We start from the raw sequence: 25,502 nt of genomic DNA on the forward strand, positions 1-25,502 counted from the left end.
CTTGTGTTGGCAAAAACAAGATGCTTATCTTATGGACCGGGTTACAAAAGGGCTGCAGGGTCAGACAGACTGTCCTTCAGCAGGGAGAGCCAGGATTGGGGAGTCTCTACCTGGCCCCGCTAGAGAAGCATTGACTGTATAAGAGTGTATAAGTGGATGTAACCACCGAGATGTTATACTGTGGTTTGTAGACTACTGTTTTGAAGCCTGGAGTTTGGCATTTTGGCCGTCACCATTTTGTTTTGTTTTTTGGGGCCAGAAGTGACCAGAAGAGAAGGTGAAGCTGGGGAGGAGAAATCACCAGCTGGTGCTAGCAAGCTCATTCGGTTAGCAAAATGCATCCGTAATTCACATAAATTGTGATATTAATCGGCTTAAACAAACTTTACTGTCCTGAAAAACTCAACAATTGACTCCTTTGAGTGTCCTCGGTGCAACCAAATGCTGAGCAAGACATGTTTACGAGACCAAAATGTTATAAGTAACTTTCATGGAACAGAAAACACAGTGTGAAACTGTCAAAGGGTCTCGGGTGAAAACACGCACAGCACCAAAGAGCAAGTTCACGGCTAGTTAAATACACGGCGACTTCACACAGTAGCCCTGTCTAAAGCATACTGTTTTACTCTAAATGGGGACATCCTTTACAAAATTAATATCATACCGTATTGATGACGACTTTACACTGATGATTGAGGCCGTAAACTCATTAGGAACACGTTTACTGAGGTAATAAATAAAGTTATTGTCTCACTGACTTCTTTACATCGTGTGGATTCGTCCCCTGCTGGTTTTTAGAAAGAATGCAGGTTTAGTGCACTCCTTGCTGACGGTGTGTGATCAGGAGCTGATGTGTGGCCTTTGACCTCCCTTCACAGGGGAATAAGAGAGGAGAGTTTCCCTCGTGGTGCTCACTGAAGCTTGGTGTTGTTTTCGCGTTACAAAGACAAACTAACATTCTGATGGAGTCTGGCAGAAACAGCTGCTGCCTGTTGAAGCCTGTTTGTCTTATAAATATCACACACTCTCAAGCTGTGATCCAGTTACTTATTAGAGGTACCAATGTCACATTTTTGGCGCCTTAATGTTGTCATAAGATGGATAAACAAGAAGAAATCCAGTCTGGTTATACACACAAGCTGGCTGCTATTTTTGGAAAAATGCAGACTTATTGAAAGACCCTGGATGATTACATCATGAGTGTGTGTGTGTGTGTGTGTGTGTGTGTGTGTGTGAGCAGGGCCAGAGCATGGGGTGATGAGGACGATCCTCTGCTGACCTCAATGCAGATGACCAGTGATGGCCACAGCATCACCTCAACAGTGAGTCACAAATTCAAGCTCAGAAAAAAGCTGAAGCTGAAACCTAAATTATTAACCAGTTTACAAATTACTAATAATAAACCAGTATGTGAAATCTTGCTTTTTAAAACCTGGTTAATCTGAGTTTTATTGATTCGTTTAATCTACAGTCTAAACACACAATTCATTTTGTGTTTAGTCTTGTTGCATTTAAGGTGATAATTGTCACTAATTGCTAAGTAAGTGTGACTAAAGTGACCACAGGAATGATGCCATTGGGGTTATTTGTGCAAAACCAGGCTCATGTTCATTTGAAAATGAAATATCTGTACAATACTTTCACTATCACAACATTATCTACCCCAAATAATCGGATATATGAGGTGATTTTAAAACGCTAACTGACAAATTTGGTTTTTTTTTTTCTTTTTCTTCTGTTTTTCTTGCAGTTTGTTGGATGACATAATAAACACAGGGCAGCAACAACAACAGGAGGAACAGCGGCAGGAGTTCCTGAGCTTGCTGGAAACCATTGTACTCACCATCTTCCTTTCAATCATTATCATCATGACAGTGTTTGGCAACCTGCTGGTCATGGTGGCGCTTTGCAAGGACAGGCATCTACGGTGAGGCTGTTGTCCGTTTTAATGCTGGAAGGTCTAAACTGTTGTCCAGTCTGGCTTTAAAGCTGCTTCCTACAGCCAGCTGAACAAAACACACCCAGCCTCAAGGCTCCATCTGTAACATCAACAAACTGGAAGACCTGTCTTGTGTGAAATTTTAGTTTCTGTATAGCAACCTGTAAGAAAAGAAATTCATCTAAAATGTTGCCATTAAAGTCAGATGTGACTTACGGCCAAAACTAAGAGACAAAGCCAAGGCACTTTGTTTCCTGCTATGTGAATTGAAAACACACATTTTCCTGTAAGGCATTCTAGAAAAGAGTGTTCAAAGATGCCACATGCAACAGCAGCACAGCTAGCACTGTCTCTGCCTGAGAACTGTCACAGTGTGTACATGTGTTGTGCCGGGCATGGCATCGAGGTTTTCTTTGAGAATACGTGATTCAAACCCATCAAAAGTCAAAGCACTCACATTACAGAGAGCCTGTCCTGAAACACCCTCTCTGTCTAGACTTTTAGTACATGTGACTTCCCTAAAACCTAAGTCAAACTACAAAAAAAACTGTTTTGATCTGTACATGAAACATTTTGAAAGGCTATTTAGTAGCTCACATTTATTTCTTTTTTCCTCAAATCCTACAAACAGACCAACATAAGACCATCTTTATTTATAAATGCATAACTGGACACATGACAGTTGCTTCATATTTCAGTGAAGTCACACTGACAGTTGGCAGACTGCACCTTTAAACTCAGAGATACAAGCTTATTATAGTCATGTGAGACACGATGTTGCTGTACAGCATTCAGTACGCCACAAACTTTTGCTGATGACTTTTATGGATAATTTTTAATGGGAACTTGTTTTTTGTTGTCTCCTCTTAGGAAGAAGAAGACTAACTACTTCATTGTGTCGCTGGCGTTTGCCGACTTGCTGGTTGCGCTGGTCGTGATGCCCTTTGCTGCGATCGAGCTGACCACGGGCCAGTGGCGGTACGGAGAGATCTTCTGCCTGGTCCGAACGTCTCTGGACGTCCTGTTGACGACAGCATCCATCCTGCACCTCTGCTGCATCGCACTGGACAGGTTTGTGTCAGAGAGAGAGATGATTAGAGGGATTTGAAGCTTATTCATGACAAATTACATTTCTTACAAAGATGCACGTCCTCTGAGATGTGGACTAGAAACTTGAAAAACACTAATTCAATACATCAATCCAAGAAATTTGAAATGAACATAGTGAAAACACAATTCATTGACAACCACTGATGAAAGGAGAAGCACTTCAAAGGCCCAAAATAATAATGAAATGAAAAATAATAAATTCTTCTGTATTTCCCAGCTCTGTTTTTAAACTAAGAAATTATACTAAAGTGCAATAGTTCTGTTTTTGTGTGGGGGCATTTATTTGGGTGAAAATCCAATAAGGAAACAGCACAAAGTTCTATTTTGAGGACAAAATTAAATGGAAAACATATTTCTGTCTCTAAACCTTGTTAGCAGCATTGATGGTTTTAAAAGAGCCGTTTTTTTCCTGATTTTCATTTCAAGATAGGAAATCGATTCAAGGCGATGAATCTCGGATTCTAAATTTGGAGGATGAGGTGAAATCCCATTTCGCATTACCATATGCATGTGTGTGTGTGTGTGTGTGTGTGTCCGTGTGTGTGTTATCACAGGTATTACGCTATCTGCTGTCAGCCGCTGGTCTACAGACACAAGATGACCCCGGTCAGAGTGGCAGTGATGCTCAGTGGCTGCTGGCTCATCCCCACGTTTATCTCCTTCCTACCCATCATGCAAAGCTGGAACGCCATCGGCATCGAGGAGATTGTGAGTTCTCAGAGGTGACACCGTAATGAGCTCAAAAATAACTGCTGGTTCCAGTATTATCACTGAACATTGTATTACAATCCAGCATCATCCAAATGTACAGTATGTTTTAGCAGAGTATCACACTGCAGAGTTCATATACCTCCCTCAATCGCCTAAAGAGAGACGTGTTCTTTCTGTGAAGGCAAATGCAGCATAAACCTTTCCAACCTAATATTCTCTGTTTCTAATAACGTTTCCAATCCCTTGAACATTGACAAGGTAATGCAGTGATCACAAAACAATTTCAGTCCCTGTGGAGGTTCTTGCTGCGAGCTAAGACAGCACTTCAACAAGCATTTTCTGCTGCTTTGGATATGTTTTGGCGTGCGGTTATTTAGGGCTGCCTTGAAATGAGCTGCATGACTCCCAGAGGCAGACGGGGATAGATGAATTTATTCAGCCAGAGTTAATGAAACACATGGCTCTTTTCTCTGTTTTTCAGCAGCATCCGAACAACAATCTTTTGTTTTTAAAAGCTGGCTGGATGTCTTAAAGTCATATGTCGCAGACAAAATACCTTAGGAATTGAATGACTTATGTCAGCTGAGTTAGGTCAAGTTTCAGTTCATTATTTTATATGCTGCGGGTTTGTTTCTTTATCGGTCACTCGTCTTGCAAAAATTCAGAAAATCTCCATTGCTCTCCTTTTCTGCCCCAAAAAGGACTTGTTTGAAACAGACACTTCTTCGCACTCCAGCTGTCACAAAGCTGCAAGAACTGACTCAATAACTGTGGCACAAGTTACACTACACAGTACAACTATGTCTGCTTGGTTTGAATTGTGTCCACAGCATCTTCACTGAGGCTCTCGCTTTGCTCTGACACCAGAAGTTCTTAAAATGTCTATTATACAATTCTATGAAAGGTACCTTTTCAAATGCTTAAAGGATTTTACTGCCCCGTTACACTAAACGATGAATGTATGACCATGCAGAGCTCAAACGGTAGTTTCATCAGTAGCCAAGCCCAAACATCTACACAAGAGGATGAGATAAAATTCACTTTTCAGCTTGAGATGCTGTTCCGCTTGACCACATTTTCAATTGAGGACAAAGATATGGGCAGCTGACCAGACGGGCTAAACCTCTTATTTACGAAAGGGGATTAACTATACATATGTGTGTGAGAGTGTGTGTGTGTGTGTGTGTGTGTGTGTGAGTGAAGTGAAGGTCAATTGCACTCCTAGATTCTGCATATTAGTTAGTTTTGTGTCTGTTTCTCCTTTCCAGATCGAGGAGAGGCGAGCCATGACGGGAGGGTCCAACGACACAAGCTGTGTGTTTCTGGTTAACCGGCCGTACGCTCTGATCTGCTCTGCAGTTGCCTTCTACGTTCCATTAGCCCTCATGGTCCTGGCCTACCAGCGGATCTACGTCACGGCCATGAGCCACGTACGGCAGATCGAGACACTACAGCGGGCCGGCTCTGCTCCTGTCTCTGGGACGGCTCAGGTGGTCACTGTGAGGTCCTCTACTTCTTCAGATCCATTGGAGCACTACAGGCTCAGGACAACGACTGGCTCTGGCTCCCCCTCAGAGCAGGCTCCCATAACAAACAGCCGCATGCGCATTGAGACAAAGGCAGCAAAGACGCTGGCGGTCATAATGGGCTGTTTCTGCCTGTGCTGGGCGCCGTTCTTTATCACCAACGTTGTGGACCCCTTCATCCATTACTCAGTGCCTTGGCAGCTGTGGACAGCCTGGCTCTGGCTCGGGTACATTAACTCAGGGTTGAACCCTTTCCTGTATGCCTTTCTGAACCGAGCTTTTCGGAGGGCGTTTCTGGTAATTCTCTGCTGTGGGGATGAGAGGTATGCACGGCAGGGGAGCTGCTCCTATGGACAAACCCGCAGAGCGTGCTCAGCTGCATCGGTCAACGGGACGTCTATGGCACTCAGGTAAAGACACAGTAAAGACACACAGTAAAGTCACACAGTAAAGACACACAGTAAAGACACACAGTAAAGACACACAGTAAAGACACATTTGCGCCGATTTCACATTTTATATATGATTATCTTGTCCTTGCTCAAGTCCCAGTTGGGTTTGGCTGACAACACTCATAGTTGGCCAGTAGAACCAGCGTTGTGCCAAATCGCTAAATATTTTTTACCTACAGCTGATTTTTTGATCACATCCTTGTGCGTGGCAGTTTTGTTGGACTGGTGACAAATGACACTACCTTAATGTGTGAGGGACAGTAAACATGTGTGTGAGTGTGAGTAAGAGGGCGTTAATGGTCTCAGGATCCTCTTTGTTTAAAGCGCATCAAAGGAGAAATCAAGGCCTCAGGCAAGAAACCAGCTTCATTTGTCTCCTACTGCAAAGAGAGACAGATGTGCATCACCTTGCCAACACTGACTGAGTGTTTTCTTTGTTTTTGCGTGTCTTTGGTGCACTTTACTGTAGAATTGAGAAGAGGATGATAGATTGGACTCTTTTGTTCTGATGTCATGAACCAGGTATTAACCACATTTTGTTTTGTGGCTGCTGCTGCTGCTGCTGCATTGAACCGTTGCTCTGCTGAAGTGTGAAAGTCTTACAGGCCTAACAAGGACACTGCATTTAAAGATCAGTACGAGGTGACATACTGTACAAATTCATCCAGGAGATCATAGATTGCTGGTACATTAACAACAGCAATACATCATGGTGCAACCATCATTTTATTTGAATGTAGTCATTATTTTTCATTTAGGCGGTGTGTCATGGCCTAATGTGTAAATAATAGATCTGAACATGCTGTTCATGATCAATGCAGCTGTGGTGTATGGTGCTCTGCAGATGGAACATTTTACCAGAAAGAAAAAAAAAAGTGCCTTGGACTCTGTGTGCCTGTGTGAAATTAATTTAATAGTCAACTTTAATAGTGGAGAAGCACATGTGTACTTGTGGGTACCATTGTGGATGTGAGGTCTTTCCCTTCTGTCATGGCCCACGTCAGGAGATATGATCTAAGCTACACTATAAAGATTCAGACTTTGGCACACATGGAGGATGTTTTGTGTTCATGAGATATTTAGTTGGCTAAGATGGGTTCTGATTAAAATGAGTGACTTCATTCTACAGTCTTAATCACGTTTTATTAGGACTTTATTGTGTTGCTGAAATACACATTTAGGTGGTAGTATGCATTTTGTCCACAGTGCCAGTCCAGGTCTAGAATGAAATATCTCAACAACCACTGAGTGAACTGATTTTTACACCTACATGATGATCAAAATCTGTCCCATCATTGTCACCTGCACATATATTGACCTAGATTACTCTGTGTTTAGTGCTAATAAGCAAATACTAGCATGTGAACATGCTAAACTAGCTCAACTAACACAGAGCTGTTTTTAATGACAAAAAAAGAACTTTTTACAAAATGCTAGTTGGCTTCAAAGGAAACCTCATGCTGCTGTTGAAGATATGAGTCACCTTAAGTCGGTGGAACAGGAGAAGCATGGACTTAAGGAGGGATATACTGAATCTTTAGAAGTTTGTCGTTTTTACAGATGAGTATCTTTATTGAATATAATTTAACAATATTGGTCCAACAGTCTTTTTTACTTCTATTTTTTCGTCCAGCAGGGTTTCTGTTGATGTTAATTGTGGTGATTTAGTTGATGTCTGTGTTTGTGCTCTCAGCCCCTTCAAGTGGGGATGATGGAGGAGGTGACCTGCTTGTGTCTGCACTGTTTAACTTTAACACAAGTACTCCACCGCCAGAGAGAACTCACCACACACACACACACACACACACACACACACACATACACTGTCACACACAGAGCTGACTTAATTAATTCATAGAATTAATTTACACAAAATATGTACAAGCACAGGCACTTGTGAGTAATGCTGTCTAATAACCGTGTGCCCGTGCACACTCATCAGTACATGCACTACGCATGTCTACACACACTCTGTTAATGAGCACTGAGCAGTTAGTTCTTCTCTCAGTGATCCATGCTGCTATGTGTACGCAAGTGCATATACGTTTCTGTGCTTGACCTTCTTGCTCTGCTCCGGTCGTGGTGGTTTTCGTTGTAACGTGTGTAACGTGTGTGTAGTCCGCGTGTGTGTTTCTGCAGTGTCTGTGTGCATTTTTTGGGCTCTTTGTCTTTGTGTGTAGGAAACAGAAAGGCAAACAGTGTTAACTCCAATCTGATGTCCTCTCTTAAAATCTGTCTCGGACAGAAAACAGACTCAGACAATCAGATTACAGCCGGCAGGATACTGGAAACTGAAATTACTGGAGGAATCCTGTCAAATGATTTTGTCAGTGAGCTCTACGTGTCTGTGGGCGGATGGCGCATGTGTTTGTGTGGGTGTTTCTCTGTAGTGTGGTTTTTAAAACAACAAAAGTGTCTGCTGTCTTTTATTTATCACTGTGTGCATGCACTTGTGTGCACACATGCTGACAGTCAGTCAGTTGGTAAGACTTTGTTCTGTAAAGGATCATAATATTGTTTTAAGCTCATAACTAAATGTAATACTTCACATTACTGCGGGCCGTTCGCATTTGTATGCTTTTAGAACAATTTCCCTGCTTTTAATGTCATTAATTATTTTCTTCAGTACTGTGGTGGTCAGACCGCCGTTTTTCTGCAAACAGCCTTCAGCTGTCTTCGCCTTGTAAAACAGTTGTTGGTCCACTTAGTTCTGTGGTCAGAGATATTCCTCTAGTTTCTACTGAAGCCTGGCTACAGATCAATAACAATACTTTCTTGGCCATTGTGGCAGTGTTGTGCTTCATACTCGCCATATTTTTGGTGTTTTTCAAAAGGTGATTTTGATGCAGACAATAATTTTTGCATTATCCATCCAGTCCTCCATCCATTTTCTTATCCGGGGTCTGGTTGGTGGCAGAAGGTTAAGCAGGGCACTCCACACATCCTCATCCAGAGTAATGCTTTCCAGCTCCTGCTTGGGGATCATAAGGTGTTCCCAGGCCAGATCAGATAAATAATCCCTCCAGAGAGGGATTTTGGGTCGAGTCCTGGGAGGAGATCCCAGATGAACGTGCACGGAAGACCTCCAACTGGAGGCCCACGGGAGGAGGAAGGAGCAGTGGCTCTAACCAGAGCTGCCTCCGGACGTTCAAGCTCCTCACCCTATAAGGCTGAGCCCAGACACCCTGTGGAGGAAACTCATTTTGGCCGCTTGTATTCTTTCGCTCACTGCCCAAAGCTCATGGCCACGGGGCGGAGTGGGAGCGTAGATGGTCATGGTCATTTTTGCATTGGTTTTGTTTAAAAGACAGTACTGTGTCTTGTTTTTGCTTTGCTTTAGTTAGCTTTTACAAGTTGATTTGACTTCAAATGAAAAGAAGAAAACCTGCATAAAACCTCAGAAAACTCAGATTTTAATCAATGGGCAAACCATGCAAGTCCACCAGTATGGTCATACCAGATGGAAATGAATACAAAGCTGCTCCTCCACTCTAAGTTTTACATTTTAGCTAAGTTTTAACTGTAAAATGATTTAATCTTTAAATGAATCTTACTGACTGGTGTCTTTTCATTGAGAAATAAGTACATTTTTTCAATGTACATTCCTGCTCTGCTAACAAAATGTGGAATGAACAGCATTAATGTGACCTGATCTGATGTGTGATCCTGAGGTCCTTTTCCTGAGTGGTCCCAACAACAAACGGACACACACACACACACACACACACACACACACACACACACACACACACACACACACACACACACAGTAGACACTCAGAGCAGTGGATAGTAGACACTTGTTTGTGATTAGAGTCATAACAAAGACCTTGTGTTGTGCCCACTAGTAGAGAAAGTAGAAAAGACCATCTGAAACAGGTTAAAGCTGTTGAGTAAATACACAGTCACAGGTATTTGTGTTGCTCCAGTCAGAATGAAAAGGATTTTAATCCGTGTTCACTGTTGCCACATTTAAACCAAGCTGAGGAGTAATAATAATGATCATAATAATAACTTTATTTATATAGCACTTTTCTTAACAGCGTTACAAAGTGCTTTGCAAACCAGACAAGACTGTTAAAGATGAGGTTAAAACCAAAGGATAGAAGCACATAAAAACAATTTAAATGAATAAAGATAAGGTAAGATAAATAAAAATGGTAAAAAGCAACACCTAAAGCTTTCACAAAGCTTGTTTGCTCACTCATATTGCTGATGTGACAGTGGGAGAAACCCTGCATGCTGTCACGTGCAGGATGGTGTTAATATAGCTCGCATTACTTGGTTATTGATCACTACAAGCTGCAACAGCTGTGCACCTTTAATTACCTGATGAAGGACAGGTGTGTTGCATGTTGGCCAGAAATGACATTTGACAGAAATTAGCATACACATGTGTATTAGCATACACACCCCCTGAAAAAAAGCTTCTATCTGTCACTTTTGTTAACAGAAAGAATACATTACATTACATTACATACATTACAGGTGGTGGGTGTGTTAGAGGCTGTGTCAAGCAATCGCATTTGCTACTTTTATCCTCTTTAAACACTGGACTTGGACACGAGTCATGTGGGGAGTTTTTTTTACATGCAAACATAGTCTAATCTAAACAAACTGGGATTGAAATATGCCTTCTTAATCTTTGGACGATATTGCGACATAAACATGACCCTGGTAATGGTCCACAGACCAAGTAGGATTTTTGAATAACAGTCATTTGTTTCAGGGAACACCACTATAAGATCTTCCATCTTATATTACCGATCACAGTCACACCGGTGTTGTAATTAAAAATGTGGAGCTCCAGGCAGCTGTTTGGCCAGAACATGACAGCAGCAGTCCCAGTTGTTTTGGATGGCGTCACTGTGGTAGGACTAGAAGGAACTTACGGTCCTGTGGGGACTTAGTAGTGAGCAAAGAAGTTTAAATTGCTCCGCGATTTTTCATGGGAGAGTGTGAACTGTTCAAAAAGTCTGCCTCCGATACACCTGTTGATTTACACTTACAGTTCAAGTTTCAAGAAACGACGTATCAATTAGTGTTTTTTAGAGATCTTTGAAGGTCTTTGTCTTTTAATAGATCCTCCAAGAAAATGATTCCTCATTTTTATTCTTTTTTTGTTATCTTAAATATCATGCCTTTTGTAATTTGCACTTAGCATTGAAACACCTTTTAACCTTATTAAAACTGTGCTACATAAAGTTTCTGGTCAGTGATGCAGGCACTGCAAGGCAGCTTTATTTGTATTGCACATTTTGTACATTGTGGCTTTATGGATTAAAAACCATTTATAATTAAAACACTCCATTATGAGACCCACAGGATAAAATGGAGCATAATGATAATAATAATGGGGCAGTGAAAAAGGATTAGAGCTGTGAAAAGTACATTTAAAATCCTAAAAGAAATTCGAAATGTTTTAAGCCCTGATTTAAAGGATAACATGGGTGACATGGAGGCAGACTTCAGATTTTCTGGAAGTTTATTCCAGGTATGAAGAGCATAAAAACAAAAACTTTGTTCTGACCCAGAGAACAATAAGCAGACCAGCACCTGAAGACCTGACGGGTGTGGCTGGTTCTCTTATTAAGTGCTTTAAAAACCTGCACCAGAATTTGAAACTGAAATCTAAGGCACACAGGAAGCCAATGCAGTGACTTGTCCATTTTCTTAGTCCTGGTTAAGACACTGTTAAATACATAAACAAGTTTTTCACGGTCCTGCTTAGACATGGACTAAACTAAAAGAAAGTTTAGTATTAGATGTGTGTGTGTGAGTGATCCTGTATCTGAAACAATCAAGTTTTACAAGTTTAATCTCACCTCTCTGGTCCGCGGTAATTTCTCTGTGATTGTGATTCTCTCAGCTCTGTCATCTTACCTCCCTCAGAGCAGCTGACATCAGTAAATAAAAACAGTGTGGGCTAAATGTGTGAGCTTGAACTAAAAGATAAAAGGATGGCAGTGAGTCAAACAAGAGTGAAAGGTGTAATATAGGATCTTAATGCAGGCTTAATGTGCACAAACCGACACCAGAGGACAAATTATTTGTCAGCGTTTACAGTCAAACCTGTGCAGGTAAACAGGTATTCATCTCAGTTCCTATTAAAGACAAGAAACAATATAGTAAATAATTCACTGTAGATTAACGTTTCTGGGAAGTCAGGAAGTGCTATAATGAAAACTTGTTCCCCTCAAGTGTCAAGTGTCTGGTGAGAAAAATAACAAGCTACAACTCAGAATGTCCAACTCTTCCTGTAACAGTCAGTCAGGTTCAGTGCGATCTGTCCTCAGTTAAACTCCAGCTCTGCATGGAGACAAAAGTCCTGTCGAATCCCATGAATACAGCCAGACAGCAGCCCCCGTTATCAGCTGTGTACAATCAAAAAGTGATTGTACATTCAGATTGTGTTTCGGCTCTCTGGCACTCGATGCCAAAGCGAAGCACAGCTGTTTTGTGATTTGAAAACAGCTGAAATCTGAAATCTCTCTGGAACGGGGGTCATGTGGGATAGGAGTGAGACGACTGTGGCTCGAGGCCCTGCCGCCCTGCTCAATCAATGCTGTTTTTCCATTTGAATGTTTCTGTGTTTTGATTATTAAGATAAGATTAAATATTCAGCTCCATGTAGGGAAATTATGTCTGAGCAGAGATATTCAGGAGGGAAGAACTCACATGAGGTATGAGTGCAAAAATGCAATGTAAAATATTTACTTGTTGAATCACTGAATGACACAATGTGTTCATCACACTAGATGTATACAAAGGATCGATTTACTACCCAGGAGCACCACTCAGGGGTCTAACATAAGGGTTTGGGTTCATGGCAAAATCAGGATATTTTCTTGAATGCAACACTAAATCAATGAGGTGCCCTTTTGATAAACTAGTATGAAGTCTTTTGAGGTCAAGTCACAGTCAAGTCACAAGTCCTCAGGTCTTCTAACCACTAAAATAACACATTTTTAACGAATAATAAATCCTTGTTCAGGCTGTTTGGGCATGCAAAGCCCGTCTTATTCATTCATTTTACTTGTTCTGTGAGTTTCTGAACTTTCAAGTGTTTTTTTTCTTTCAATCTTGAGGGCGTCATGTCTCAAGTAAGTCAGGTCTCAGAGCAGTCCAGATCAAGCCTGCGAGGATATTTGAGGAAAGGGAATCAGAACTTTTCATCTTGGGAAAACAGTGTCCCAAAATAGATCTGTCGACCTCGGTTGAAGAGGCAGGTTTCGTCCTGCAGGACTGTGTGAAAATTTGAAAATTCGCTCTCATGCAGTTTATCCTCCACATCATCAGGAGAGCACGACCTGGCTCGTCTCGAGATGCCAGAGCCGAGCAGGGTCGAAATCATTAAAAGCCACTCCTGCTCAGATTGTCTTTGTGCAGGCTGCAAGGTGTGAAGGTGTGCAGCCGTTTGAATGGGAAGCAGGTCACTGGCGAAAAGGAGCATGTTGTGTCGACCACAGACACTTAGTTTAGACAGACGGGCCTGAGAAGTGTAAACACTCATGTCTGTGATTTATTATTAGACTTGTATGACTTATTATTGTTTGATTGAAACCTAAAATCCTCCAGCTGCTCCTCTCTGCACCTCACTGCTCTCTGTCTTTTTCTCACCCAGAAGATTTTTATCTTTTGTTTCTCTTGACTTCTTTTTTTGTTGAACGTTGGTGTGAAATGTTTGTCTTGTTTCTAAAATCACCTTTCTTTTCCCTCCATGTTTAGCCTGCTTCTTGATATGTTTTTCTTTTTCTCTCTCCGTTTACTGAGTAGATTTTTATTATTATCTTAAATAATGATTTGGAAACGATGATTTTTTCTGGCTTAAAGCAAAGCAAAGAATCAGATAAAACATGGAAAGAAAAAGAGAGATAATGTGTAGTTCAGGTCTCTTGTCCCTACCTCTCTCATCTCTAGCTCTAAAACACTAGATTAGTTCTCATATTTTTTACAAGAACAAAATTGATCAAGAAAGGAAAGAAAGTTAGAGATGTAATAATAGTAATGATAAAAATCTCAAATACGATGGTTGTCCTGGTTGCTTCCTGTTCCACTTTGGGTTGAGGACATCAGCTGCTGTCTCGTCTCTTCCTCCTCAGTTTTAGACTCAGTTTGGACGTTCTGAGCACATCTGTACTTCTAAATGAAACTCATCTCTCCCTCGTTCTCTCTCTCCGTCTCTGGTTCTGCTCTCCTCTTTAATAGAAACATAGTTCCCTTGGTGACAAATTGGAGCCTAGAATGGACCCACCTGGGCAAATCAGCTCTTTGAAATTCAATTAAGGCCGTCTCTTTGTGTGAGGGACAAAGGCTCGCTTTTTTGGTTGTTGTTAAAAAACGATTTTGGGGCACAAAAGATGTCGTGGGTGCTATTTCACTTGAATTGCAGACTCAGCTCCACGTTTAGTCAGCCTCTAAACAAGGGTTGAATTATTTTTGATATTATATTATCCCACTTACAGGCTACAGTTACACGTTCGCCAGCTGTGAATGTCCTGGCAAATATAAATACAGATTAGAAATTAGAAAAAACAATATGTCCAACTATACTACGACCTGTCCTTACTGTACAGCCTAGTAGAGTAGAGGATTAAGTACATTCACAACAGGCCTTTTTCAAGGAAGACATTTTGAATAGTGAAGGTGTTAATGATAAAATGAATAATGTCTTAATTCAATTTAGCTCCTGAAGTTTCAGGATCTGTTGCTCAGCTTTTTTTTTATTTTTTTATTTTGGAAAGTCATGAGGTCAAGGAAAGATGTGAAGGAGAATTCATGAGGAGTTCTCTAAAAAATGTGTGACTGTAAGCGCAGCCAACCAATCAGGGTTAGAGCGTAACAAGCCAGTCACAGGGATTCTGCACAAACTAGCACTTTCATAAGAACAGGCAACAGACCACAGAGGGCCTTGTTTGTACAGAGTCACTGTGAAAAAAGGCTTTGTGGACTGTTAGGGGGAACGCTGGAGGTCTGGGTGATAACTATCTGTTTGCTTGTCATGACAAACAACTGACATGTATACGAGTAGTTAAGTGATCCATTGTTCATACAAACACATTTATTAAAGCAATAATTCCACTTCTGTCTGCTGTAATGATACTGCATATGTTTTAGTGTAGTAATAGAAATAGATGTGTGTATAATTCAAACTGTTCAGACTGTTTTTCCCCAGATATCAGGATGTAAGTTATCTCAATCATCATATTTGCCTGGTAAAATTACTCAAATTAGCAAATTTAGAGTTTTCCTGTGTATAAAAAAAGAATTAATCATTCAGCCGTCTCACTCGCTCTGAAGAGTTCCAGCAAAAGTGTTGTACACGCACTGGAGAAAAACAACAAAGAAATATAAGAATATGAGAAACACGCTGCAGTTGATAAGGAAGCAAACAAGGAAAAGTGCAACATCCTGTGACTTGTAATTAATTTCATAAAACTGTCAAAAGAAACAGATTGTCTTTGGAAAGCGAACAAGACTTCACATCAGCTGACTGTCGGGGAGAGTGAGCTAAAAACAACGCTGAGCGGGAAAATAAATTAACTTCATTTCAGCGTGTTGAAACATTATGATTGAACTTGGCATCAGATGTGTTGCCAGGCTTCTGATGGGGCTCCTGAGGACTTACACTATCACTGTTTCCTACCGTTCTGCGAGCAGACTCAGTCCCTCAGCGCTACCTTTACAAATGCTGGTCTCCTCTCCAGCTGATGCGATCCAAGAACAAGAGGACGATTAGTGAATAAATGCTGCACTGTATTTGATGACAAGTAAGGCTGTTATCACACCAGCGAGCGGTCCAAAAGGCTTCAGGAATGCCAGCTTTTTTGCTCTTTTTTCGTTTGTTTGGCTGCTCTATGTGCTTACAGCCAATTTTTTAACAGACTAGGACTTCTAAACGAAAACCCCATGACTCACAAACAGTTTGTACACTGAGAAAGTTCTGATAAGCTGACATTTCAGCAACACATGAGTTGAAACAAATCTGATGATTCATTTTATTTTTGCGTAGCTATCGAGGCATGTGCACCTCTAGCTAATCACATGTTAACAGTGATCTTCTGCTACCCATAATCCCTTCTTTTTTTGGGGGGTCATTTCTTGTAGTTGGTATGAATCACATGCTCACTGCTGTTATTTTGTAGCTGTTTTTTTGGGAACCTCAGGGCCAGAAAGCTACTGGTAATGTGATAGACTGTGCATATCTGAGGTGTTTTGTGTGTGTGTGAGTGTGTGTGTGTGTGTGTGTGTGTGTGTGTGTGTGTGTGTGTGTGTGTGTGTGTTCATGCTCCCATAAATCCTGTCTTTATATACGTATATGTTCAACTTTACAACAGTGCAGGTGAGTTTCAGTAATGTTGTAATGCCAGAAGTCTCTGTCAATGTTGACCTTGTTGTAGCTTCAGGTGAATCACATTCTTTACATTTCTCCGTCTGCCTAAAAGAGAGAAAAATAATTGAGTCGACTCATGTCTGATACACACGATATAAAGGCTCAGTTCAAATCTGATATAAAGACCGGCGGTCAGCATGTGCATTGCGCAGATCTGATATTAAATTTGGGGATGAGGTTCAGGCAATCTTAGGATTTGTTTGTTCTTTTGCTTTCATTGTTGTGATCATGTGTTTTTACTTACTCTGTCCACAGAGCACATTTCTCCCAAAGAAGCAATAAAGATATAATTCAGTTCAATTCAGCCTAATTCAGTTCACATTAGTTGGATTGTTTTCTCGGAAACCGTTTGGACGTTGTGTTCTCGGCTAGAGCTTCAGTAGCCTCTCCCTGCATGCCAAACATTAAATGTGACTTTACTGCCCCTCGTTGCTTGATGAACTGTAAACGGTCTCTGTGTCTGGAAGCCCGTTGCTGTAAGTGCTTTATGGTTTGTAAAGTGTACACTTAAATAAAGTGAAATTGCTCAGAGAAAGAGCTATAGAAAGTCAACCTAAGGGGGCACAAGGAAGGAAGGACTGCTGGGATGGAAGCAGAAAGGATCTCTGTTAGACAAATCATGTCTTGCTATCTTTGTGCCAAATAAGATGAATATTTTTTCTGTATGTATGACACCTTTTGCAGGATTTTATTTCTCCCCATAAATTAAGTTTTATTTATTTATTTTAGTTGTTATATAGCCATCTGAATAATGTTCACCTGAAGTTTTTACTGCTTGTAAGGAGGAAAAGTCTGTTGCATGCAACCATTCAAACTTGATACTCCACCTGCTGAATGCTGTTCTGCACTGCTGTTAGGGGTGTTGATCCCCTGAAGATATCTCAGATGTTCGTTTTAAAGCTTGTGCACTCTGGTTTGTTCACTTTTACTAGTTACAGTCCCATTCTAGCATGAAAAGTAATTGGCAGAAACTGCCGTAGCTGAAAACTTGATCCGATTATACTACAATAATATGCCTGGACTTTAGTATTTAGCTATGACAGTTGGTAATGAGGCTTCTGATAAAGTCGTCCTCGTTTACAGTCTTCAGTATGTGAACACACAGCTGCACAAAGACACACAAGCAAACATGAGATAACGTGATAATCTCAGGTCCCTGCAGGTATTTTTTCAGCATATAATGTTCGTCTGTCAGTCAGTTCGTTCACCACTTTGACTGAAATATCTGATGTGTCATAACTATAACTACTATTAGATGGACTCCCAGGAGGTTTTGTACAGATATTCATGATGCCCATAGGATGAAGCCTAATGATTTTGGTGATCACTTGACTTTTCCTCTAGCACCATCGTGAGGTTTTGTGTGAAGGTTTCAACAATTATTGGATGGATTTCCTTAAAATTTAGTTCAGACATTCATGCCCCCCGTCAGTATGAAGAACTGTTCACTTTTTATCAAGTGATGATTTCAGGCCAAAACTTCAATATATGGAATATTTGACTTTATTACAAAATGCTTGTTAGCAAAACTAATAACATTCCCATCAGCTGTACTTAAGCTGAGCTTTAAGTGCTAATTAGCAAATATTAGCATGCCAAGATGGTGAACATGGTAAATATCATGACCACTTAACATCAACATGTACCTAAATACAACTTCACAGAGCCGCTTGCATGAGCATCATGTTCACATGCAACAACTCTGTATTCACTGCATCACTGCAGAAAGTTTTGAGTTCATTCATCTATAGAGGTCAGTGCAGGGGTGGTGGATGGAATAACACTATTTGGTTCACATTGTGTATTAAAGTGCTTTTTAAATAATCTAGATTCGATTTTATTAAACTAATAATGTACAGCATAGTCCTTTTAATGGTTTTATTTAATTATGTTGTTTATTTGTTAAGCCATAATCAAATTCAGGCAATAAAATAATGTGAATCTTTCCTTTAAATAGTTTTATTTAAACATATTTCCTTCATAGGGTTGTGACGGCATGGATTAATAATCACCACATGTGTTTAAATATACTTCCTCTAGTTTGGAAAAGCATGCAGGAGTGACAGTCGGTGCTACCCACCGATCATGAGCTACCAGTGGCTCCTCCTGTCAGACAGTTAACAAGCCTCTCACTCGTTATGAAAAACTCTGTGTTCAGTAGCTACTCAGGTCAGACGTGTGTCAGGAGCTCACACATTCCTTATAAATGGGATTAAAAGTAGAGTAGCTCATTCTGTCTGGTAGGAAATTATGAATTTGGCATTTATAAATATGGTTATAAATAGAGTTGCCCATAATGAGCAACCAACACATTTATCACTAATGTTTTTTTTTTTTTATTAGTTATCGCACAAGCACACACATTTCCTAAGGAAAATGTCACCTATTTTTTTTCTATTTCTTGCACTTCAAGCGAATATAATTTTCATTTCGATTTGCAGGAACAGATTTCAGACAGTCACTATCAGCCCATCAGAGACAAATGTCGCCTTGCACCTGAGGAGAATAATAGTGGTCAGACATTTTCCAATAGAGGACTGAGAGTACTGGCTCCAAATATTTTACACAATCAACCATTTTCAGGGACAGAAATCACCATCATATTGTCAGTTTCATGCGAGACACGTTACATGTAACAGTGGACTTCCTTTATCAATAGAGGCACCAATAAATGTCTTTATTTCTCTACATTTTCAGAATTGTAAATACCATGGCATTGTCACTTTCTGTGTAAGAGGTGATCATGTTGCAGGCTCATGCAGTAGCCTTCCACATTGGATGTATGAAAAATAAATGAAACTCAGTGAGTCTATCAAGCATAAACAGTGTTGAAACATCCTGCAAGGTTAAAGGACCTACCACCATTTTCAAAGAGCTTGCAGGCAATGTGTAGCCTGGCAGCCTGCACATGTGTAGGATCAGTTTTCACAGTCTTCAGCACTGATCCAGAGTCCAGACTGAAGGTATTCATCTGCAAACTGGAAAAAGCACCATTCCAGACGTAGTAGTCACTGTACATAGTGCTGAAAAATTCAAAAAGTTTGTAGAAAAATAGTAGATGTCATAATTACAACATTTAGTAATAAAATCGTCTCCTTATAGTTTTTGTTTAACTGTGTGTTAACTAAGTATGTTTATGAGGTTTAGCATTAGCTCATCCCATAAAAAGCAAGTTAAGGTAAACCACTTATATTTTGTGTTTTATGACTCAGTGCCTCACATTAAGTAGACACTGTCACTGTGTAGTCACTGATGTCTGTACTCAGACACAACACTTAATGATAAGCACCCCCAAGATATTCTTGCTGCATGTTTACAAAAGAGGGAGCATACAGAAAAATCAGTCTTATTCTCTGTTCATCTGCAAGGATCTAAATCCGGCATAATGAATCAATTTATCACAAGTATTTGCCCGAGTCCTGCCTCATCCGGAGCATATTCACCCCCCCCCCCCCACACACACACAGACTAACCGCAGCAAATAAAGAAAGAAGAGCACAGTTGAGACCGTCTCCTCACAAATATGATTAGCATGTGTCACATATCCTTCATGAGACTACCTCACCATCAGCACACACTCAATAGGTACCTTTTTTTGTGTGTGCTGTATTTATTGAGGGAAATTTGATGGTGTGGTTTAGCAACAGGCAGCTTTTCAGTCTGTCACACACACTCACACGGCTCAGTTCAGCCTCTGCTGTTGGTTGCTGAGCTGCTCCACTCTGTGGTGCACAAGTAAAAGCACTTCCTCCACAGTTTCTCCAGCCTTTCTGCAATTTTCTGTGTGCAGTGAGCCCTCCTTTGAACCAGACGTTTTAAGAGTTTTTAGAGTGAAAACTGTTTTGTTTTCAGTGTTTTTCTACTATTGGTTTCCTTAGCAACCGCAAACAAGTAGGTGAAAATGATGTGTAGTTGTTTTTAACTCGTGGGTTAGTCATCGAAAAAGGTCACAGACTGATCTCACTCAAATGTACTTGACAGATAAAACAGAAAAACATCTGACAGCCTTTAATTGTAACATTATATATATATTTTATATGTTCTGGGGAAGACGTGTCTACATATTTGAAAAATTAAAAAACTGCAACTATCTAGAAACGTTTCAGGAATAGGGGACGAAACTGATAATACGTTATGAGGTGAAGAAGTGGCACATGATAAGTGCGGCCTATGTAGAAAAGCTGTGCTGCTTTCCTGGTAATCTTATGACGTCTGTGATGTTTCTCCTCATGTGGCATTTAATTTTGAGCAATTAGTGATCCGACTGCAACATTCACACCTTCTAAGAAGCAGGTGTTCCAAGAAACCATGAAATTTACTGGAACAAAAAACTGACAATGGTGAAAAAACAGCAGCTTCATCGTTCGGTTACTTATCTGTTGGAGAAACAGTATCATCAGAAGAAACAGAAGCAAAAAATTCATGCAAGAATACAAGATTCTGACCAATGACCGATAGAAAATTAGTGGCAGGTAACCCGTGAAGTGTAAATACATCCTTAGACGGGTCAGTGGAAGATGTCGGGCAGCTTGAAACGCATCTCATCCGCTGTTAGATCTGCTATAATCCGTCAGCGCTGCTGCTCTTTAGATGGATTTTGGCTGCAGACAGCTTCTAACTGTTTCAGCTTTTGCCAAAAGATTTAATCTGGATAGGTGTGTTTTTCATACTTAAGTTATAGTGACTGAAGAGGCTTTCTGTGTGTATGTGTGTGTGTGTGTGTGAGTGCAATTGTGTGTGTTTGACTGACAGGAAGATAGCTGTGTGTTTTTTGTCTGAGGCGTACAATCGTGATCAGCAGTAGTTTTACAGTTCATAGAGCTTGGTCCAACACGTGTGGTGCAGCCAGATGAAACTCCGGGTTAGGCTGCATATCAGTCACTTTATTATTTTAATTGAGCGTTATTAAATGAAAACAACCCTCACTCTGGGGTGAAGACTGATATAGCGATTGGATTTCAGAATCAATGGGAAACAGTGACTGAATCTCAGCTGGAGAAGCTTTATGATGAAGACACAAAGGCAACAAACACATGCACACATCTAGACTTCTGCAGTTTTGTATGCGTTTGCCCTTTAACTATAAATTGCTGACCATTTTCTAAGGGCTTTTAGATTGACTTCCTTTCTTTCATATTATTACAACAGCCTCCTCATGGGTGACCACAGGAGAAGTTACTGTTGTTGACACATTAGATCATCTTTCATTTGGATGCACACACACACACACACACACACACACACACACACACACGCTTAAGCACAGACATGAAGCGTCTTTAATAGATGCAGCATCTCACTATCAAGTGGTCCATCTCTGAACAGGAAGTGAGTGGGTTTAACTTCAATGGGATGGGGGGAGATCAGCTCCAGCACTCAGTCAGATGAAATCATTTCACTCTAACAAAACAAAATCTGTGTGGAGAAAGGAAGGAATTTTCTGTGTTTTCTCAAAGTCGGTGCTCGCTATATGATGGGAGTCTGCACAGACAGCACTGAAGTGAGTGAGCAATAATCATATAGAACATATGAACCACATTCAATAAATAAACTGGTATCATTCAGTGAACTGTGCAGCTCTCTAAAGTAGGATATGATATGATATATTAATAACATCATAACATCATTTTGTGAGACTCTGATGACTCTTTTCAGTTCGTTTAGAAATAGTAGTCTGTCACCATTCTTTGAAATAACTAAAAAAGGAGTTAGAGAGATTTCTGAGGTCCAGTCTAAGTGGAAAGAACACAAATTAGAAAGTCAGCATCAAACACTTGCAAGTGTGATGCTAAATAAGACATCTTATAAATTAATGAAGATTGTGCTGAATTTATTCCCGATAAGATCTTTCGGGAGATGCTGTCGGGTCATTCAGAGTGGCTGGACTGCTGGACGGAGTCATCCACAGCAAAAACCCAGAAAACAAACATGAAACACAGAAGATTCTTGTGTCCCAGAAATCCAGATCATGCTCACAGAGGGGCTGCAGGGCACCGCGGTGGATTGATGCTGAAATATGCACTGTGTGGTTCAGTCGGTCGGCCTCAAAGTTTGTTTTCATGGCACAACCTTTGTTTTTAAGGCATTTTTTTGACCACTTGAACGCAGTCGTACTGACCCTGGAGACTTAGACTTCATGTGTGTGGACATATTGTCACTGCATTTTTAATCATCTGAGGCTGAAAGACACTCCAGTTTCTCCAAACATGTTTTCATGTCAGAGGAATGAATACGGCTCAGGACCCTCATCATCCATCACGTTCTTTCCTCAATTTCTCAGTTTAATGAGCTTGTGGCACAGCAGTTACCATTTAATAATATCAAAGTGAATATCTACATAATGATGAGAACTTTTATTGTACTATATTTTTGGGGTTTTTGTGTATTGTGGATGCTAAGTTTGATTAGTGCACTATATATTTTTGCCTGGATGAGAGCAGGTATCTTATGCATCATCCATATGGAGAAAAACGCATTTTAGGGAGTAGGGAGGGATTGACATGAGGAGTTTATAGCAGTGTGTGGAGCGCGAGAGGAGCAAAAATCTGGCTCTCTAAAATCCTGTAATGTATTAATATGGCCAGATGTCCTGTATTATAACACAATCCAATGTGTCGAAGCCAAAACAGATCAAATCACTGTAAAATGTGGCACCTGGTAAAATGTCTTATTTGTGGTGACACTCCTGTTTCCTTAAGGTCAGTTTAGGTGCTCCTCACTTATAAAAACTAGACCCAGCGTACTTGGATTTTGAGTCCCAGGCTGCATCCTTCGACTCCCAGTTGATCTGTCCAACATATTTGCACTGGATACGCTGAAGCTTTAGTGCCCCAATTTCCAGGCTATCAGAATGAATTCACACTGTCAATTAGCCAATGAAGTTCCCTCGAGCTGTCCAAGCAATGCTTCAGTCTGCACTTGTCATTCTATTTATGCATGTGCATGGATAGAAGTGCATGGATAGAAGCAGCTGTTTGTGCTCAGACTGAAATTCTGCACGCATAGAAGGGTCTTTTGCTTTGGTAAATGGTCATGCTATGTTGTATGCAGTCAGTAATCAGTGGGCTGAATCATGTGAAACCATGGTGGTCTGTGTGGAAATCAGTGGTTTTCTTAGAAGAAGCAGAACTAACTAGCTAACTGACTCTGGTCATTCAGCCTGTCGCTGCCACTACAGTACATCCCCGCTCCTCAGTGTTACTGTGGGAAAACACGCCTTATCTTCCTTCCACATCGGTGTTCCCTCCTCACTACTTCAGCTCTGACAGCGAGGAGATAAGAGTGAAATTTGATTATTAACGTCCCACAAAAAGATATTAGCACAAAATTTAAGGAACACAAACCTCTCCTCGATCTTGTGCTGATGTCACGCTACAGGTCACATGATGTTTTCACACAAATGACTTTGTGTCTGTTGTACGGGACTCATGCCCTCTAAACAAGAGCATGTACTGAATGCAGCTTTGATGCACTTATAAAAAATGTGGTTCTTGTGAATGAACAAATATATGGATGGGTCATGAGTGCAGTGTCTACTTTGTAATGGTCATACCAAGGCATTGTAAGGTCAGGACATCACGAGGCCTTGAAGGAAAAGGCATCCTTAAAACTTTCTAAATGAAACATATTTCTTTCATTTACGTCAAATATCCACATATTTAAAGTGACAGCAGTAAATTTAGAGAGAAAACACTGACAGAAAGCAATCGACTGCCTGATGCTGTAGAAACTGAGCCAGGAGTCGAGGAAGCAGCCCAAAAAATAAAATGATCTTGGGCTGTTTTTAACTTTTTCCTGAGAGCTGCATCTCAGGAATTCAGGCATGTTTCCACTGAAACAGCTCGAGTTGCTGGATTGAGGGAAATAAACTCCTTAAAAGTATTTAAAAGATATTCAGTGATGCTGGAAGTACTTTTAATGGCCTATGTCTTTTTTCAGGGAAATCAAATGAAGGAATATACAGCAAAATCAACAATTGACAGATTAAATAATACTTCAAAGTAATTTCATTTGTTTAACTCATTTGCACTATCAGGACAAACAAAATGGAGTTTAATTGAACCGATGTCATATGTCAATATCTCTCAATTAGCTTTTTTTTAAAGTTGCAATCTTTTCAGTCCTGGTTGATTTGATGACACTGGGTACGTTGGTAGCGAGTGAGGTTTAACCAATCTCATGTTGCTTTAATAAGACAGTCGGTCAATAATATTTGCAATTGAGACATGATTTCACGGTGGGAGTGATTTTCCACACGACAGCAGACAGTAAAGTTGGTTACCTTGCTGAGGAGTTCAGCAAATAACATCTCACTGTGCTTCCTGCATGTCGTGAAAATCTTCAGTGTACATCATCTCTGCTGTCGCCCCCCCCTGCAGTTCCATCACACCCAAACAGCAGCAGCACCAACAACAAGCAGGCAAATAAGTCACGTTACATATGTGGCGTAGGTTAACTTTGTGAAGCGGTCACAGTTTGGTTAGTTTAGAAGCCACTAAACTATCCTGTAGGGGTTAGGCTTATTGTAATAGTTTATTATGAGTACATGAGTTATGGAGGTGAAGTTATATCACGTGATGTAGATAAAGTTACATTTAAAGTCATGTTATGTCCATTTTGAATCTTGAACTAACAGGATTCTCACCCAGGAGACAAAAGTCACCCAGGAGAAAAGTCAACACTGTGTTTGACCCATTCAACCACCACAACGACTTTGTCACTGTTCATACTACGTCCCCTGACTTCCTCCTTTGCTCCCGTCATAATTACTACAGATATTAGAGGTCACCTACCTTGGTCGCTTTAACCCCCTTGAAAAAACTGAGGACAAAAACTACGAGGACAGGCTGGCAGTTCAGTTTCAGGTTTAATTGCTGCTTATAGAGTCAGAATAGAAACAAAAACAGATGATTTCCATGAGAGAAATTTGTAAAATCCCACAAGTCATTTCTTGTTACTCTTCTCCTGACCACGCAGGAGGCACACTGTTCCCTAACAGTTGTCACTTTCCATCATAATTGACAACTGACAGCCTCACAAAACGTTTCACTGCCCTCAAACTAGGCAAAATTGTGGAAAATGACCATAGAGCACATGGATTGTAAGGGAAATGCTTCTCACCTTTTCCTCTTTTTTCACTTGGCAGTGAAAAAGCAGAAATGAGACAAATTAGAGGAGACACAGGAGGGACAGCGCTGTGGGAATTAATTGCCAAACTATTTGTGGACAAAGCGTTAGTCCTGCAGTTCCTTCATGAAACTGATGTTGTAAGATTTTATTTAACTTATGGGAAAGTTCCAACACTCCTTAACCCCTTTTTTAACTCAGGGAATGTTATGCTATGGGGGGAATAATAGCATTTTTTTTTTTTA

The 25,502-nt window shown here is 40.5% G+C and overlaps 1 protein-coding gene across 1 annotated transcript in view; it reads left to right on the forward strand.

Moving 5' to 3' along the window:
• LOC139218934 (5-hydroxytryptamine receptor 4) overlaps positions 1-25,502 on the forward strand; it is a 44,723-nt gene that overhangs the window by 14,587 nt on the left and 4,634 nt on the right. The window contains exons 2-6 of the mRNA XM_070850682.1: positions 1,241-1,322; positions 1,751-1,927; positions 2,810-3,010; positions 3,604-3,757; positions 5,029-5,696. Coding sequence (XP_070706783.1) covers positions 1,300-1,322; positions 1,751-1,927; positions 2,810-3,010; positions 3,604-3,757; positions 5,029-5,696 — 1,223 coding nt within the window. The 5' untranslated portion in view covers positions 1,241-1,299. The remainder of the gene's footprint in view (positions 1-1,240; positions 1,323-1,750; positions 1,928-2,809; positions 3,011-3,603; positions 3,758-5,028; positions 5,697-25,502) is intronic.

The sequence above is a fragment of the Pempheris klunzingeri genome, chromosome 19, assembly GCF_042242105.1.
Source record: "Pempheris klunzingeri isolate RE-2024b chromosome 19, fPemKlu1.hap1, whole genome shotgun sequence".
NCBI classification, from domain to species: domain Eukaryota; kingdom Metazoa; phylum Chordata; class Actinopteri; order Acropomatiformes; family Pempheridae; genus Pempheris; species Pempheris klunzingeri.